Source organism: Glycine max, chromosome 4, assembly GCF_000004515.6.
Source record: "Glycine max cultivar Williams 82 chromosome 4, Glycine_max_v4.0, whole genome shotgun sequence".
NCBI lineage: Eukaryota > Viridiplantae > Streptophyta > Magnoliopsida > Fabales > Fabaceae > Glycine > Glycine max.
The window spans coordinates 12,348,866-12,367,524 of NC_016091.4; the positions used below are offsets into that span (position 1 = coordinate 12,348,866).

General features: G+C 33.6%; 2 protein-coding genes across 5 annotated transcripts in view; one reads left to right on the forward strand and one right to left on the reverse strand.

Moving 5' to 3' along the window:
* Positions 1-2,508: 2,508 nt before the first annotated feature.
* On the reverse strand, positions 2,509-7,537 carry LOC100796545 (probable WRKY transcription factor 2). Of its 4 annotated transcripts, none has more exons than XM_041014599.1 (6): positions 7,238-7,537; positions 6,047-6,527; positions 4,915-5,100; positions 3,774-4,654; positions 3,538-3,693; positions 2,509-3,436 (listed from the first exon to the last, which is right to left on the reverse strand). In XM_041014599.1, exons 2-6 carry the CDS (start codon positions 6,503-6,505, stop codon positions 2,833-2,835), a joined length of 2,286 nt encoding a protein of 761 aa, XP_040870533.1. In that variant the 5' UTR covers positions 6,506-6,527; positions 7,238-7,537; the 3' UTR covers positions 2,509-2,832. The 4 variants fall into 4 exon arrangements, with proteins under 4 accessions (XP_040870533.1, XP_014630112.1, XP_006578354.1 ...); XM_014774626.3 differs by having other exon boundaries at positions 7,076-7,537; XM_006578291.4 differs by having other exon boundaries at positions 6,047-6,532; positions 7,238-7,536.
* A 4,467-nt stretch (positions 7,538-12,004) lies between these two features.
* Positions 12,005-18,659, forward strand: part of LOC106798484 (uncharacterized) — an 8,366-nt gene continuing 1,711 nt past the window's right edge. The window contains exons 1-4 of the mRNA XM_041014630.1: positions 12,005-12,067; positions 16,433-16,504; positions 16,768-16,999; positions 17,088-18,460. Of these exons, the coding sequence (XP_040870564.1) occupies positions 12,005-12,067; positions 16,433-16,504; positions 16,768-16,999; positions 17,088-18,460 (1,740 nt within the window). The remainder of the gene's footprint in view (positions 12,068-16,432; positions 16,505-16,767; positions 17,000-17,087; positions 18,461-18,659) is intronic.

The window sequence follows — 18,659 nt, forward strand, 5'->3', positions numbered from 1 at the left end:
TTCAATCTACTTTAAGACACATGCTCTTACCCTTGCACGGCTAATTTGAATGTCAAAATATATTTGCAAATACATCTACCACCGTACAATGGAAGAATATACGAAGAAATACCATCGTGAGTAAATTCTACTAACAACAATAGTCAATGCAGAAATTGAAAATAAATAAATTTAGCCAAACTATCTTACTAGTTACTTCTGTTCAACTTGGTTAAAATGCCTGCAAATAGGTAGCAAACTAATTGTACAATTGTTAGCCTTTGTCGACATTCGTTGGGTGAAAATTAAATTTTGTTTTGACAAAACTTGCGTTAGAAAAAGTTGTCGGTAGCAACCCAAGAAATGCCAAAAAAAAAAAACATAGGGTAATTACATTATTGATTATCTCTCGTAATTTGGAATTGATTTTTAATTAAAAAATATAGACTAATCTCAATTTAATAAAGTTAGTACAAAACAGATATGGAAGTTAAGTACTCAACCACACTTTACGTATGCCTAGATACAACTAATTTCAATTATTTTTTCTGTTTACCGGTCAAACCATTAAGAGAATCCAAAACAAAAGTCGTAATGCAGAGACTTTTCTAGCTCTTTAGACAAATGGGTGGACTAAGACACGCGAATCTTGTATAAATTATCAAAGATATTGCCAAAAAAAAAAACATAATTAAATTCTATTATCAAGTGACTTAATCTGTGTTGAATCTAATAAAATAACCTTATGTTTGGATTAGAAATTTTAAAATTTCAGGATATTTGAAATGCCTAAAATTTGAATTGTTTTTATTTTAATTTCCTTTATTTTTCAAATACTTTGTTTGGATAAATTAATTCAAATTTCTTCAATTTTAAATTTTTTGTTTGGATATGGAAATTCAATTTCCTCCATATGTAAAATTTTAATTATATATTTTAAATAGATGAAATTTTAATACTAAACTTTATAGAAAACAAACACAATCTAATTTTGAAATATTAATTAAAAACTATTTTTCAAATATTAATAATTTAAAAATACAAAATATTGATAATTTTAATTAGGGTTCTTTTGTCTGACCACAATCAGTGATATTTTTAAACTGACATCAACCAACACTATTTTTTGGTCAACATCAAATAGGGTTTTTTTTGTCAAAGTATGTTAGGAATATTTGTCAACTGACATCAATCGGGGCTATTTTTCGGCTAACGTTGGTTGAGTTTATTTTTTAGCTGATGTTGGCTAGGTTTTTTTTACCAACATCAACTAGGGTTTGTTTGGCCGACATCGGCTAGGGTTTTTTCGAACGACATTAACCAAGGCTATTTTTAGCCAACATCGACCTAAAAAATCCTAGCAGGCGTTGACAAAAAAAATCTACCCAATATCGGCTAAAAATAGCTTGGTCGATGCCGACCAATAGAATCTACCCAATGTCGGCTAAAAAACATCATTGGTCAACGTTGACCGAAAAACCCTAGTCGAAGTTGGCTAAAAAATAGTCCTAACCAATGTCGGACAGAAAACTCTACCCAACGTCGATTATAAAATAGTCTTGGTTGATGGTGGCTAAAAAATAGCACTGACAGATGTTGATCGAAAAAACTCTAGTGGATGTCGACTGTAAGAACCTAATCAATGTCAACTAAAAATAATCATACCCAATGTCGGTCAAAAATACTTAGCTGGTGTTAGCAGAAAAAACCCTAGCCAACATCAACCAGAAAACCTAACTAATGTGGTTAAGAAATAGCTCTGGCTGATGTTAGTCAGAAAATTCTAGTCGATGTTAACAAAAATATCCTAACCGACGTCGACTAAGAAAATCTTGTTGGCATCAGCCAAAATACCTTAGCTAATATCGGCTAAAAAATAACCCTAGTCGATATTGGCTAAAAAATAATTTTGACTAATGTTGTCTGGAAAAACCTAGCTGACGTCGGCTGAAAAATCCTAACAGGTGTCTACTCAAAAGTTAGTCATAACCGATGTTAGTAGAAAAAATCTAGCCAACGTCAACCAAAAAAATCATTGGTCAACATCAACTGAAAAAACCTGAATGAAAACGACCAAAAAAATCCTTGGTCAACATCAACAAAAAATTCTCATGATTGGCGTCAGTGAGAAAATAACCTTAACCAACATCATCTAAAAAAAATCTTAGCCAATATCGACAAAAAATAGTTTTGGTTGACATCATATAAAAAAATTCTGACTGAAAATCTCAACCAATGTCAGTGAAAAACAACTTATGTCGATGTCAGCCGTAAAAGCTTTGGTCACCTATAGTTGTGAGTGTTGAGCGAGGAAGAGTCACAAGCAAGAACGTCAGTTAGAGTGAACATTTCTGAAAAAAGAATTTCAAATTCTATATTTTTTGAGAGAATTTGAAATCTCACTATTTTAGTCAATTAAAATGATTCATAAAATTATCAAAAATTAAATATTTCAAATATTCTATCCAAACAAGCTATTTTATCATAAATCATTTTAAATTCCTTGAAAAAATGAATTCCCCTGTTGAATTGCTCCATCCAAACACACTATAAAGGTTCTACCAAGTTCTTAATTGAACACAATCTATCATAGTCATAGCCACTAATTCTTAAATTGACCTGGACTTCTTGAATGCAATAAATGAGAAAAATAAACTACATATACCTTTGACATGTGTTGAAGAATGTCAAATACAAAAGAGTCTAATAATGAAAAGTCCACCTATGTATGCCTTGGCATTATATATATATATATATATATATATATATATATATATATATATATATATATATATATATATATATAAAAGATGTAAACATTAGTTTTTATTTAAAGAATCAGGGAATAAAATTTTACATATGAGGTCCAAGAGGCATGCGGCTCATAATTTCTTGGTACACTGATGAGCCATTTGACAGGTTAAGGCCACCACGTTCAGGAATAGCCTCCACATTTGGCTCTCCCTTTGGCAACATGAAACCCAAATCATTTGCCGCACGTTGTTGTTGGTTTTGTTGTTGTTGATGTTGCTGTTGTTGTTGATGCGCTGCCAAGAATGAATGAACAGGCATGACAGGAAGCTTTGCTTGCGCATGGCCCAACCCTGACATCACCAGATTTGATAGCATGGATTGGTTCATACCGAAGGAGAAGCCATGGGAAGGTCCTAGTTGCTGCCTCCCGGGTAGGTTGAATGAGCCCAGGGAAGGCCTCTCAAGCCTTCCAATGCCGTTGTGAACTTCAGATGGTTCAGGTCTGTGAACATGGGTCTGAAGAGAAGCTTGGCCAGGAACTGCATTGGAAGCATTAGCATTGACGTGACTGCTGGCACGAGCAGCTGGAACATCATGGTTGTGCTTTCCCTCATACGTAGTGATCACAGATTTAAGGTCATGTGATGCTCTCTCCACATGCTTCCTTACTGTGCACCCTGCATTTGTGCACTTGTAGTAACTCCTGCAGCAAAACAGCTACATTCAGCTTTGTAACAAATGAAATGATGTATTGTTTGTATAACATATGTGCATGCACAGAAAATATCGGAGGAGAATGACTACCTTGGGTTGGGATTTCCTTTGACAACTTTTTGTCCATATTTCCGCCACCGATAACCATCATCGAGGATATCTACTTCGCTGGTAGTCTGTACAACAACTCTAGGCTCACGAATGGCTCTAGTAGCTCCACTCAACTCTGCATATGATTCCAGTTTCCTGAGAAAGTAGTTCATTGATTTCAATATGTTAGACAAATAAATATTAGTTTAGAAAAATTAAAACTTAAAGACAAGTACCTTCTCTTAGACTCAGATTCATCTCCTTCCCCATCATAACCTAATGATACACTACCATGAGTGCCTTGATCGTCTTCATCTTCTTCGTTAGAAAAAGTAGATGAGGCATCCACTGCCTCTCCTGAATCAAAGTGAGTACCATTTTGAGTCTGCAAATTGGGGGGCTGCTGGTTGCAGTATTCAGGGCCAACGGATGCTGATGAAGCGGCTTCAAGGTTGTCATGCTTCCAACTAGCAGCTCCAGCTATGTTTCCCTTTTGTACATTAGCCCATCCCAAGTCGCCATCACCACCGTTGTGTGGTTCAACATGTTCAGGGTGGTCCACTTGCATGTCAGTATGAAGGTTAACCAAACCTATACCTGACCGACGATTTGGAGGAGGTTTTGGATGGTTGTGTGTTCCCTTGTAGATGATCTCAGTTATGTGGCCCTCATGAGATCTTTCTACTTTCTTCTTCACTTGACAGTTTGGATGCGTACACTTGTAGTAACTTCGAGGGTACTCGCTGCCCTTCACTTGCTTTTGGCCATATTTTCTCCAGTTATATCCATCTTCAGATGGTGCACCACCAACACCACTAGCCATTGAGTCTCCATTGCCTCTTTGATCTCCTTCATCTACTTGCTCTTCAATTGGTGTAGAATGTTCATTGCCACCGCCAACAACATCAAAAGCCCTTTGATCAGCTGAGAACATCTTAATTCCATTATCTTTTTGAGGAGGTGATTCAGCAAAGTCGGCCTGAAGACGAAAACCACTTTTGTTCTCAGTTTGAGCTTTGACAGCATCAACACTTTGAGATTGAAAAGAATTTTCAGACTGAGCCGAAACCTCAATACCAGGAAGGGACTGTTGAGGAAGTGTAGTAGGATTTATCATCTGCAAACAGAGAACCAACCAAATGACCAAAACGAAGAAATTGATGAACATATTATTGCCAAGACATCGCTGTCAAGTGTCAACTCAACTCACTACAAATCCCATACTATGTGCATCAGAAGATATCTAACTTGAATCATTATCAATAACTGCACAACACCCAATGAATGTGTGTACAAATGACATGTAATGTTGATTTGAAGAGTAATTTGTGAATAAATATATTTCAGTGGATAAAAGGATTATTAGAATGTGCTTACTTTTCTTCCAGCACCATGATAAAAAGAGCCTGAATCTGTTGCACGCTTGAAAGCAAAGGATGATGTGTAGATATCATCAAAGCCATTATCTTTACATTTTTCTGGAGCATCAGATGATAATTCTGAGTTCCTCATGATGCCATTTGCCATGAACAAGAACTTTCCGGTAGTTGGAGAAGGCTGTGCCTGAAATTAGACAGATTCATAACTCAATAGGAGGTAGAACGATGTCAACAGAACCAGGAATCAGTTTCCTACAACAGCAGATAGACCACTATTGGTGCCTCAAAAAGGAAAAGTGATAACTTAGGACTCTAAAAACTACATTTGACACCATGTGTTCAGAACATAAAAAGTGTATCATTGCATGGCATGCAGAGCAGCAAGAATCCAAGAGGTTTATAGTTTCCCAGTTAAACAGTGTGAGTAGCACTACATGATGAAAATCAAATCAAATATTAAGCACAGTCGCATACCATTACCAAGACAACAGGGTCCTACCAGCTCTTTCAAAGTTAAAGTACAAACATAATTTATATATAATTATACACTCTATGTCTGAGTGCACCACCTACTGTTACAAAAAGTATATTGAAAAGAAAAAGTAACAAGACATGACATTTTTTAACCTGTTCTAGAGGATGTTTCAAAACTATGGTGTCAGAAAAGGGTTACCATATTAACCAAACAGCATGCCCCTGATGAAATTTGAGGAGCTTAAGAAAAGACAGAAAAGAAACATAAGAAAGTGCAAGCATGGAAATTCCAGAAGTGAATCAGACAAGGTCATAGGAAAACTTTAGATCACCTCATAAAATGCTTATTCAAATTGAAAGAATAACCTCGTACGAATCCTCATATTGTCCAAATTACAACATTAACATTACATAAAAGAATTAAATACACAGACATGCATACCGTTATCTATCCTATCAGACATACACACCAGGACTTCAGGAGCAACAATAATGGTTTGTGCTTTGTAGTGTTGTATGCTTACAGCCACAACTAGGATCTATTCTATATCCCTTCCTTCTATTATTTCCCCCTTTTTTCCTTGTGGTTTGAGAGAATAAATAGCAAATTTGATAAACAAATAAACAATCCGCAACACAAATAAACCAAAGCTCACCAGTGAATTTGCAAGGAACACTGGAGAATCTAAAAGTGTAGTAGGACTGAGACCAGGCGGGATTGTCAAGTACGGAGACTGAATGTCGGGATTAAGCGAAAGGTCAGTAGATCTAATGCTTTCTGTATTCAACCTTGGAGCATTAAACCCGGCTCTAGCAGCCATTCTTTCAACAAGACCACCCCGGGAGCTCGACTTCTGCTCGGTCTGAAAACTCACATCGGTCAATTGGGCTCCAGAATCACCATCTTGTGCCCTATCATTCATGTTTTCTTTCCCTGTCTCACTAGGCTCACGATGTCCCGAAAAGAGATCCCCAGTTCTACCACTTCCAGAATGTTCTGAGATTGATCTTGTCACACTATCTTCTTCGAACATTCTGGAAAAAAAGGTCCTTGGACTTGGGCTAGCAAGACCCCAATCACCAGTAAGGCCAACATTATCATCAATCCCAGCCATTCAGACCTCACCTTATGAACACCTAACCTGCAAAAACCAAATTTTCTGAAAAATAAGGCAAAAAAAAACACAGAAACCCCACCTTCAGCACCAGAAACACAAAATGACAACCACTCAAAAGAGAAGAAAAAAAGTAAATGATTCTGTTTACAAACATATATGCAGATTGCTTAATCTGCTGACAAAATAAAAGACAACCCTGCCAACATGAATCATCATAGGACAAATGCTTTTAACAATAAAAATTTCCAAAAATTCATACCCCCCACTTTGCTCATTCACCATTTGACAGAGTCTCAAAATCATCAATAAAAAGATCCTATTTTTAATCTTCTTTCAGTCCCTTCCAACAAGAAATAATAAAAAAACCAAAAACGGGACAAAACCGAACACAAAAAACACGACCGAATTCATGAAAAGAGACAAACAACATTGTTTCAAAATAGTTTAAATCACCAAACAAACAAGGTAAAAAGCACAAAAACAGAACAAAAATAGAGGGGGGGGGAACAAAACCAGAGAGAGAGAAAACACAAAAACAGACAAGAGAGAATGATGAATGAGTTTTACCTAGAGAACAATGAATTGCTGAGAAAAATGAAAGAGAACACTATAATCACCACAACAACAACGGTTGAACCAGAGAAGCGGATCCAAAAAACCCGAACCCGACCCAACCAGTTATTTGGGTTTTGTTGATTAATGGAATTTGATCCAGCTTTGTTTTCTTACCATGTTGTTGTTATCAGTTGTTTGTTGTCTGTCTCAGGCTGTGTTGTGTTGTGTGTTTTGAAATTTGAAATAATTGTCCCAAAATATACAAAAATTGAAATGATTGTGTTGTTGAAGAGGAAAAGGAGGAAGAGAAGAAGGATGGAGAATAGTTACAAAAAGAGAACCCAAATTTTTATATGTAAAAATAAATAAATGAATTTTTAATACATTAAATTTAATTATGGCATTGTTGTTAATTTGGAAGATAATAAATTATTACCACTCTTGTTCAATGTTAAAGCAAAAGGGGAGGAAGGACTTTGTGGGGAAGGTGGAAGAGAAAAAGAGAGATGATTGACAAATGGTGGTGGACCTCAAAAAATCAAAGGAATCTTTGACACACAAACATATCCCATCTTTAATTCTCTTTTCAGACACTTATTCATTCCGTTTCCAATGTTTTTTTTTAATTTGATTTTAATCAATGATTACACCGGGAAATTCTTGTTTTGTTTTCTTTTAGGAGCTATGTTGCAATGATAGAATAGATTATGTTTCTTTCTGGTTAACCATTTCTGCAATTATATATATACTAAAAATTTGTTACATTATGATCTAAATACAAATCATCATATAATATATATGATAAATTTATTATTTTTTATTATAATCATCTAAAGTTATATAAAGGATGATTTTTTTTTATAGAAGATATATAATTTTATATAAATAATCTACCTATCAGTGATATAATTTTATATTATCATTTAATTACAAATAATTATATAAATATTTAGAGAGAAAAACTCAGAGAAAAACTCATGTATATATCCAGCAAAAAAATCACCTGCAATAAATTTATTTATTTTTATTATAATTATCTTAAAATTCATATCAAATTATTGTTTTGTAGAACAGAAATTGAATTTCAAAATTACACCGAAAATGGATCCCTATTAAGTTGTAAATTTAAAATGGTTCTTATTTGTAGTGTTTGTTTCCACTCCAGTTTTAGGGGTTGGGTTGGCACCATTTTTTGGCCCTTTCACTACAACAATTAACAGCTGGCCTTGTAGTTATTAGTTTTGGGAAATGAGTAACCGCGTTGTTGGATAGGGAAGACCTTGGTTCTTAGAGGAGTTAATTAGCACTGGCATAGTATTATTTATTTTAGTGTGGTTAATTTTACATGAAATGCCTCTTTTTCCTGTAACACAAGTTCAAATACGGTGAAATGTCACTTCTTTTTTCAATTATGTTACTTAAGTAAGAATGTCATAATGCAGTGCAATATTAACGTTAGTAACAAAGTCATATAAGGATTTTTTTTTATAAGTAAAAATCAAATGAAAATAATACTAAAAAATTTATAACACTTATACATCATTTTATTGAGCTAGACGTATCTGGTGTATATAAGGATTTTCAAATCTTCATTAGTTTAAAATGAAAAAAAATACTAGTATTCAAAATAAAATTTAGTAAAAGTGAAAACAATTACTATAAAAGTGTACTAGCTAGTTAAACTAATTATTAGTTATTGGGTGAGAAAATAGGGATAAAGCAGAAGGTGCCTAGTTGCCAAACACTTGGAATCATGAAATGTAAGTGCAGTTTGTAACCAACCACCTATGGCTATTCTTTCTCCTTTAACATCTAATTCACATCCCATACAGCTCGTAGTATCAGTTGGTTTTGCATCTTGTGGTTGTCCACCACTTCATATCAAACATTTGCCTTTTTTGGCCAAGAAATCTCGGTACAATTGTGCTACAAATTTGTCACTAGATATATTTAAACTATAAAAAAATTACTTTAATCTTTAATAATTATAGATGTTACTGCCAATGGGATTGGAGCTAGCTACTCTCTCCTAATGTGATAAATTAAGATTCAATTCTTGTTGTAACAAGTGTCAAAACTATCCAATAAAATATTGGCCAAAATTACCTATAAAGAAAGATACTCATGTAGAGAATCAAAATTATTAATATCACTTTGTGTTAATCTTTTAATATTTAATATATTGCTTCTTTAAAAAACTACCATAATTAACACTAAACTTATTCGTTCTGTGAATCTGTGTTTCCTTAAGATTGAAAACAAAATTTGGCCGGTTTGTTTAGAGGATAGAAAATTAATTCTTAAAAAAAATCATAATAAGGAGAAGAGCACTCAACTCTGCTAATTTTTTTTTAAGTAAATACTTTAAAATTTTATTTTGTTTCCATTGATATTTAAACTTTTAATTTTTCTGTAAACAAATATATTTAACTTTAATTCCAAAACTGTTAATCCTTAAATTCAATCTTTTTCACAAATAGTTCTACCTATCCAGTTAAAGTTAAATTACTAACAAATAGAAATTCTAACAATTTATTTATCTTAAATATCAATTATTCACTATTTTTTTTCTTCTTATTATTCATTTCCATACATATTAACATATAACAAAAATATTGTTAGAACAAAGGAGAATGTGGATGAAAGTTTGAAAAAAAAGAGAAAAAAAAAAAGGAAAAAAGGCTTCAAGTCCCACATCGCTCAGGATAAACACTTGAATAGTGTTTCACTCCCTATAAGAGTGACTTTTTAAGTCATATTTTCGGTTGGCTATAATAGTGACTTTTCAAGTCATATTTTTCGGTTGGCTATAAGAGTGATTTTTTAATTCATATTTTCGGTTGGCTATAATAGTTACTTTTCAAGTCATATTTTTCGGTTAGCTATTAGAGTGACTTTTCAAGTCATATTTTCGGGTGGTTTTAGAGTGACTTTTCAGGTCATACAAGAGGGTGTAATTCTAGAAAAGGTTCCCTCAGTGCAATGGGAATCTTATACAGTGATCTGGGCTGTTTTATCCTGGGGACGTCGTGGTTGATAGTCTGTTTGCACAATTTTTGGTAGTGCCACGAAACGTCTTAAAGAAAGCGACATTGTCCGCGACTCAACCAGTAATTTTTTCGGTTTGCCATAAACTATTGTTACAACAATTTTAAGACGTTTTCGGCTCTGCTATGGCTACCGTAGATATTACTGGCTCGAACAACAATGACCTCAACAAACCTTTTAGGTTTGAAGGATATCATTTCAAACGTTGGTAACAAAAGATGATGTTTTATTTAACTATGAGAAAAGTTGTTTATGTTTTGAACACTGATATTTCGGTGGTACTTGAGGATGCTGAGAAGGAAGTGAAGGATAAAATGACTATGGAATTAGCTCTTTGGAATGAAAATGATTACCTATGCAATAATTTCATTCTAAATGGGTTAGCTGATGATCTCTATGATTATTATAGCCTATATAAGTCTGTCAAATTAGTTTGGCTGGCTTTGGAAGAGAAGTATGATACTGAGGAAGCTGGGACTAAAAAGTATGTTGTTAGCCGCTACCTCAAGTATCAAATGACTAATGATAAATTAGTAGAGTCTCAATCCCATGAGATACAGAAAAATGCTCAAGAGTCATACATAGTTGTGATAACTAAGATTAATATGATTGGAGGATCAGATGGATGGTGGGTAGACACTGGCGCCTCTCGCCATGTCTACTATGATCGTGCTATGATTAAAACATACACGAATGTTGAAAATAAGAAAGTGTTGTTGGGAGATTCCCACACCACTACTGTTGCTGGAACTGGAGATGTTGAACTGAAGTTAACCTCTGGAAAGACTTTGATTCTCAAAGATGTGATGCATACTCCAAAGATGAGAAAGAATCTGGTTTCTGATTTTCTTTTAAATTAAGGAATAGTGGGGGTACTTCATCCAGTTATCTTTTTGCTATTAGTAGTGAAAATCTTGCACAACCAGAACCAGATATTGAGCCTCGAAAAGGTAAGAAAGCAAGAATTGCTAAAGAGTATGGGCCCGATTATATGACCTATACATTAGAGGAGGATCCATCAAACCTCCAAGAAGTTTTGTCTTCTTTGGATGCTGACTTGTGACAAGAAGCCATTAATAATGAGATGGATTCTTTAGAATCTAACAAGACCTGGCATTTAGTAGACTTGCCTCCTAACTACAAACCTATTAGATGTTAAATCATTGTTGTGTAACAACTTTGATAAGAAAGACCTTATAGAAGCAAGTGTAATCCTTGGTATTAAGATTACTAGGTCAAAAGAGAGAATTTCTCTGGATCAATCTCACTACATTGAGAAGATCTTAAAGAAATATGACTACTTTGACTGTAAACCTGCTAGTACACCATATGATCCAAGTGTAAAACTGTTTAAGAACACTGGTGAAGGTATACGACAAAATGAGTACGCAAGTATCATTGGTAGCCTTAAGTATGCCACTGATTGTACTAGACCCGACATAGCCTATGTTATGGGATTATTATGCAGGTTTACCAGTAAACCTAGTAAGGAGCATTGGCACGCTATTGAAAGGGTAATGAGGTACCTTAAAAGAACCATAAGCCTTGGATTACATTATAAAAGGTTTCCCGCTGTACTTGAAGGATACAACGATGCAGATTGGAACACTCTTTCAGATTATTCCAAAGCAACCAGCGGCTATATATTTAGCATAGCTGGTGGGGTTGTTTCTTGGAAGTCAAAGAAACAGACTATCTTAGCTCAGTCCACTATGGAATCTGAGATGATAACACTAGCAACTGCTAGTGAGGAAGCAAGTTGGCTGAGAAGCTTACTTGCAGAGATTCCGTTATGGGAAAGACCGATACCAGTTGTGTTGATCCATTGCGATAGTATCGCGGCTATTGCAAAAAAAAATTGAGAACCGTTATTACAATGGTAAGAAACGACAGATGCGTTGTAAGCACAACACTGTTAGAGAATTACTCTCAACAGGAGCTGTTAGAGTGGATCACGTATGCACTGATGATAATTTAGCAGATCCTTTGACGAAAGGATTAGCTAGAGAGAAAGTCCATTACATTTCTAAAAGAATGGGACTATTGCCCTTACTACGATGATCATTCATGATGGTAACCCGACCTAAATGACTGGAGATCCCAAGAACTAGATTCAATGGGTAATAACAAGTTATGAAGTGATATGAGATGAACATGCTGTTATAAGTGAAAGCAGCATGATTCCTGAAGTAACAAGAGGATGAGTTAGGAAAAAAAATTTCATAATTCTTAATGAGATCTATACTCTATGTTGAGTGGAGTACCTAGGCTACAGGAGTACTCTTGATAGACTCACCTATGTGAATGTTTAAGTGGGGGTCGCTTCATATGAAATTTTGGGCAAAAATTTCTAGAGCGTTCACTATACCGGGATAGACGTGCATGGCCTTTAACGCACGGGCTTTATAGAATGCACCTATGAAAAGGTTGTGTGTGGTTTGATGTCGGAGATAGAGTTCAAGACTTCGAGTCACTCTAGTAAAATCTGAATCTTACTCACTATGCAAAGGTTCAAGTTGTATGACACCTTTGTTTATGCACAATTTTATGAAATCCTCGAAAATTTTCTTTTCAAATTTCAAGTGGGGGATTGTTAGAACAAAGGAGAATGTGGATGAAAGTTTGAAAAAAAAGAGAAAAAAAAAGGAAAAAAGGCTTCAAGTCCCACATTGCTCAGGATAAACACTTGAATAGTGTTTCACTCCCTATATATAGAGAGCTTCTTTCTTCTTTTTTCCTTGCCCCAGTTGAGAAGCATTTCCTCAACTTTTTTTTCTCCCTCTCATATTTCAGCCGATGCATTTCCGGCAAACTTCTCCCTCTTTCTTTTTGTCGCTCTAAAATTTTCGGTTGGCTATAATAGTGACTTTTTAAAGTCATATTTTTGGTTGGCTATAAGAGTGACTTTTTAAGTCATATTTTCGGTTGGTTATAATAGTGACTTTTCAAGTCATATTTTTCGGTTGGCTATAAGAGTGACTTTTTAAGTCATATTTTCGATTGGCTATATTAGTGACTTTTCAAGTCATATTTTTCAGTTAGCTATTAGAGTGACTTTTCAAGTCATATTTTCGGGTGACTTTAGAGTGACTTTTCTAGTCATACAAGAGGGTGTAATTCTAGAAAAGGTTCCCTCAGTGCAATGGGAATCTTATACAGTGATCTGGACTGTTTTATCCTGGGGACGTCGTGGTTGATAATCTGCTTGCACAATTTTTGGCAGTGCCACGAAACATCTTAAAGAAAGCGACATTGTCCACGACTCAGCCAGTAATTTTTTCGATTTGCTATAAACTATTGTTACAACAAATATAAATTTAGAAAATAAATATTTATCTTATACTACATTTATATTAATATGTACAGTAAAATGTTTAAAGATAGTTTCATCAAAATCAATGTTAATATACTCTAAAAAGAAAGAGGCACTTACCTCTTCCGTCAAGTGAGCATTAAAATTAAAATTAGTGGGAGAAAAATCCCAGTCATTTGATTCAGCTAAGAACTCATGCCAATTGTCAAGTTCAGGACAACAAAACAATTATTGAACAGAGTACCTTCTAGTGGATATAGAATTTAAACTTTTAAAGTAGTTGGAGGATAAAAGAATTTGAAGTAGTTATTATGGTAAAAAGTAGAGATATATAAATCATTTATAATTTTAAATATCTATTAATATTTCTTATTTTTTATTATATTATAAATTCTATCTTTTTTATATTTTTTTATTTTCTTAAGTATTAGATAACATATTAGATATTAGATGTTGACCAAACATTTTTCTTATCATAAATTGCTAACCAGTATGAAAATCGTTTACGCAATTCTAACGAATCTCATATTTGACCTTTGTACGGCAAAAAACCCGTCCCTTCTTAAATGATCATGTGAGTGTCATTGGTTAATAATGAATTTGTGTTTTTCTTATTAATTACTATATTGGTACTGATTAATATCACTGTTTATTTATTTGTGTAAGCAAAAAAAGCTATATCTATTTACATTCTTAGAAATTAATGCATGCCCCTCCAATTTTTTTTAAGACAAACTTTGGAGTTTAGTCCAATTTTGGTTTTTCATCAAAAAAAGAAAAAGAAAACTAAGGGGGAGAAAATGGAATTATAACAGCTTTACTTAGAATGCTATTTTTAGTCTCTTCACTAATGTTTGTTAGCGACAATTAAGGAGCTTTTTTATCATATAAGAGTAAAAATTTACACAATTTTTCAATTGGAGTATATTTTTAAAAAATTACTCAAAATGGAGTAAATCGTAATAGATATCATAACTTCTAAGTTAAAAGTCATAACACCTGTTAAGACTTTTTTATTTCATTTTTTTAACTAATGTCGTAAAATTATTTACCACTTCAGTTCAAATATTTTTTTTACAATTTTGAAATCGTATTTTTTTAACTGAAGTCATAAAATTATTTATGATTTTAATAAATTTATAATTTTTTTTTATTTTACGACTTTAAAGTCGTAAAACCTTTTTTTTTTATTTTTTAAAGGTTTACGACTTTGAAGTCGTAAACCTATTTTTTTAGTTTTTGTTTTAAATTTACAATTATTTATGGTTTTATTTTTATTTTAAATAAAAATTTTAAAAATATATTTAAATATATAATAAATAATATTAAGTTGACTTACTTATTAGTATATTTTTTATGATTTTATTTGATATGTTATTATTTTATTTTAATGTTTTATTATTTAAAGCATGTTATATATATTTTTAATATAGTTTAATTTAAATGTTTTTTATTTAAAGTTTAAATAATCTTTCAATAAAAATATATATTTTTAAGAAAGCTTAAGAATACAAACCCTAAATTCATTATGAATAGTGAAGTCGTGTGGTATTCTACGACTTCAATAATTCAGCAAATGTCGTGCTTTAAATAAACTTTAAACTTTAAATAAAAATCATTTAAAATAAATTATATTAAAAATATATATACATGTTTTAAATAATAAAACATTAAAATAAAATAATAACATATCAAATAAAATCATAAAAAAATATATTAATAAGTAAGTCAACTTAATATTATTTATTATATATTTAAATATGTTTTATACATTTTTTATTTAAAATAAAATTAAAATCGTAAACATTTTTAAATTAAAAAAAAACTAAAAAAAAAGTCGTAAACCTTTAAAAAATTAAAAAAAAATTACGACTTTAAAGTCGTAAAACCAAAAAAAAATCATAAATTTACTGAGTCGTAAACAATTTTACGACTTCAGTTAAAAAAAATTATGACTATAAAGTCGTAAAAAAAAATATTTGAACCGAAGTTGTAAATAATTATACAATTTCAGTTTAAAAAAAAAAGTCATAATAAATTGTGTAAATTTTTTCCCCTAGTAAAAAAGTTCGATTAAGGCATACTAGAAACACTAGCCATGTTGGGAAATCGTCTATGCTGAAGTATTTTTAACGTGTCTTTTACTCTTTTCCTTCTAGAAAGATGAAAAAATTGTACAACATTGAATATAAGATATGTAATCAATACGACAGTCATACACATTTATTTAGTGATATTAATCTTTTTCCATTTTCGATTAAAAATTATTTGAATATACTCTTCCACTCTACTAATAATCATCGAGTAAAAAAACATCTCAAAATCATTTTTAAAATGCGGTTATAAACTTAATTCAATTTTACAAAACCAGCTTGTAAGATAAGGATTGTCCCCCATTTATGTATATTATTTTTGTCTCACTATTAGTTGATGTGGAATCTTCAACAATAATTATCATTTTAGCTTTTTGATGTAACGTTAATTACTTTTTTCACTTATATCCCTTATGATATGAGTGAATAGGCAATTTAGTCCCTGAGATTGTAACCACTTTGCATATTAGTCCCTGACTTATATTTTAATTCATAATAGTCCCTAACTTTACCTCCGTTATGCAAATAAGTCCCTGCTGTTAAAATCTAATTTCCTCCGTTAGTCAAATGTCTATTTGGCAAATGTAAGCATCCAATGTGGCAGGTTTGAGTCCAAGTCAGCAATATTATGTGGCAAGGCAAGGACTGAATTGAAAAATTAGGTTTAAAAGAAATCAAAAATGAAGTAAACCATTTTCCCTTTCACTGTTGCTCTTCCCTCCCCTGCATTCTCGTGATTGAGGGTTCGCGCTTTTTGTCAGGTTGGTGGTTTCATTCAATTCGTTTGCATTGTTTTGGTGGTTTGATTTGGGGTTTTACATGTTCGAGGGGTTTCATCTGCGGCATTGTCTTCACGCTTCGTAGGGAGGTTTATGATAGTTTATTATTTTCGTTTATGATGCTCTGTTTTTATAGATGACAATGTTTTTGGTTTTTGATTGTGTCTTCGCGGTTTTTGACAATGTCAATGTCTTCGCGCTTTTTGAGGTAGGTTTTTTTATTTCCTAATATCTGACCATGTTTGCGGTTTCTGATTGTGTAGAATGAATGACAATATAACTTTAGTATTGCACCATGGAGGAAGATTCACTCCACGTGCCAGTGATGGAAAGGTTGAATATATAGGCGGAGAATTTGACGTTTGGGAGGATATATCTGCAGATTGCCTGAATGCATTTATCTTATATGATTTGGTGAAAGCTTGTAAGAAGTATAGTAATATAGGAGAATGTTTTTGGTTGATTGATAAGGACTTAGATTTTAATCATGGGTTAAGGAGTTGTACAACTGATGGAGATATATTACACTTAGTTAGGGATGCTTTTGAAAATGAGAATGAGATAAATGTTTATTTTCATCATGAAGTAGATCCAATTTTAGAAGAAGCCCCACAAATGTTGTACTTGGAATGGGATCCAATTCGAAAAGCTGTTGAGAATGAGGATGATTTAGATGATGTACCTGTTGTTGGCCATGAGGAAGGTAAGTTTTAATTCATCTGTACTTGGTCCAACATGGTTACCATAATTAATTAATATGATTAATTTTTACTTTATGACCATTGATGCAGATGTTGGTGCTGGAGAGCAGACAGATGCTGGTGCTGGAGAGCAGACAGATGCTGGTGCTGGAGAGCAGACAGATGCTGGTGAGCAGATGGATGCTGGTAAGCAGAGGGATGGTGGTGAGCAGAGGGATACTGATGCTGGTGAGCAAAGACATGGTAGTGAGCAGAGGGATACTGATGGTGAAGAGAAAGATGTTGCTGATAGTGAGGAGGAAAAGGAAGTTGACAGTGATGAGACAGATGCTGAGCAGATGGATGCTGGTAAGCAGAGGGATGGTGGTGAGCAGAGGGATACTGATGCTGGTGAGCAAAGACATGGTAGTGAGCAGAGGGATACTGATGGTGAAGAGAGAGATGTTGCTGATAGTGAGGAGGAAAAGGAAGTTGACAGTGATGAGACAGATGCTGAGTGGTTTATAAATTTCTCTTGTATGTTGAATGAAGTTGAAGCTGAAGTTGAGACAGATGGTTATCATTCAGAGGAGCTTAATATCCCCATTAGTAGTGATGATGAAGATGAGGATGTTGAAGTTTATCCTCAATATAGTCAAAGTAGTGGAGTTGGTGAACAGAAGTTGGAATTAGGGATGGAGTTTGGTACTCTAGATGAATTTAAATCTGCCTTGAGGGAGTATAGCATATTGATGGGCAGGGAGTTCAAGTGGAAGAAGAATGATAAACAGAGGGCTAGAGCAAAATGCAAGAAGGCATTTTGTGATTGGGAAATCTACTGTGCAAAGAATGAAGTTAGAAACTCTTTTCAGATAAAGACATTTAAGCATAACCATAATTGCTGCAGAGAAGTGAACAACAAACAAGCAAATAGACAGTGGGTGGTCAGTAAACTTGAGGGCAAACTCAGAATGCAGCCAACCCTTAAATGTGTTGAAGCTTTGGAATATTTCAAGCAAGAGTTTGGAGTGCACATTGAAGTTACAAAGATGTGGAGAGCCATGAAAGAAGCAAAGCAATTAGTGGAAGGGAATGAGAGGAAACAATATGCCAAAGTATTTGATTATGCACATGAATTGTTGAGGAGCAATCCTGGATCAACAGTTAAGATCAACACAGTGCCAAGTCCAGAAGGTCCACCACAATTTCAGAGGCTATATATTTGTCTTGCTGGCTGTAAGAAGGGGTTTGTTGCTGGATGTAGACCATTCATAGGTCTAGATGGATGTTTCCTAAAGAGTGCATTTGGAGGAAACTTGCTCTCTGCTGTTGGGCTTGATGGCAATAACCACATCTATGTTATTGCTTATGCTGTTGTGGACATTGAGAACAAAGACAATTGGAAATGGTTTTTAACTTTGTTGCATGAAGATCTTGGGGATTACATACAGAATGGGTGGAATTTCATGTCAGACATGCAAAAGGTATGACATGGTGTGATTTGCAATTGTTATCATAAGTTAGGTATTTAATTGAAGTTAATGACATAAGTTAGGGACTAGTCCAGAAGTATTTACTACTTTGCTGCAATTTTTCAGGGACTTATTCCAGCTTTACAGGAAGTCATGCCTGGTGCACCTCATGATTTTGTGTCTACTCGCATGGTGCCTACATACTTGAACG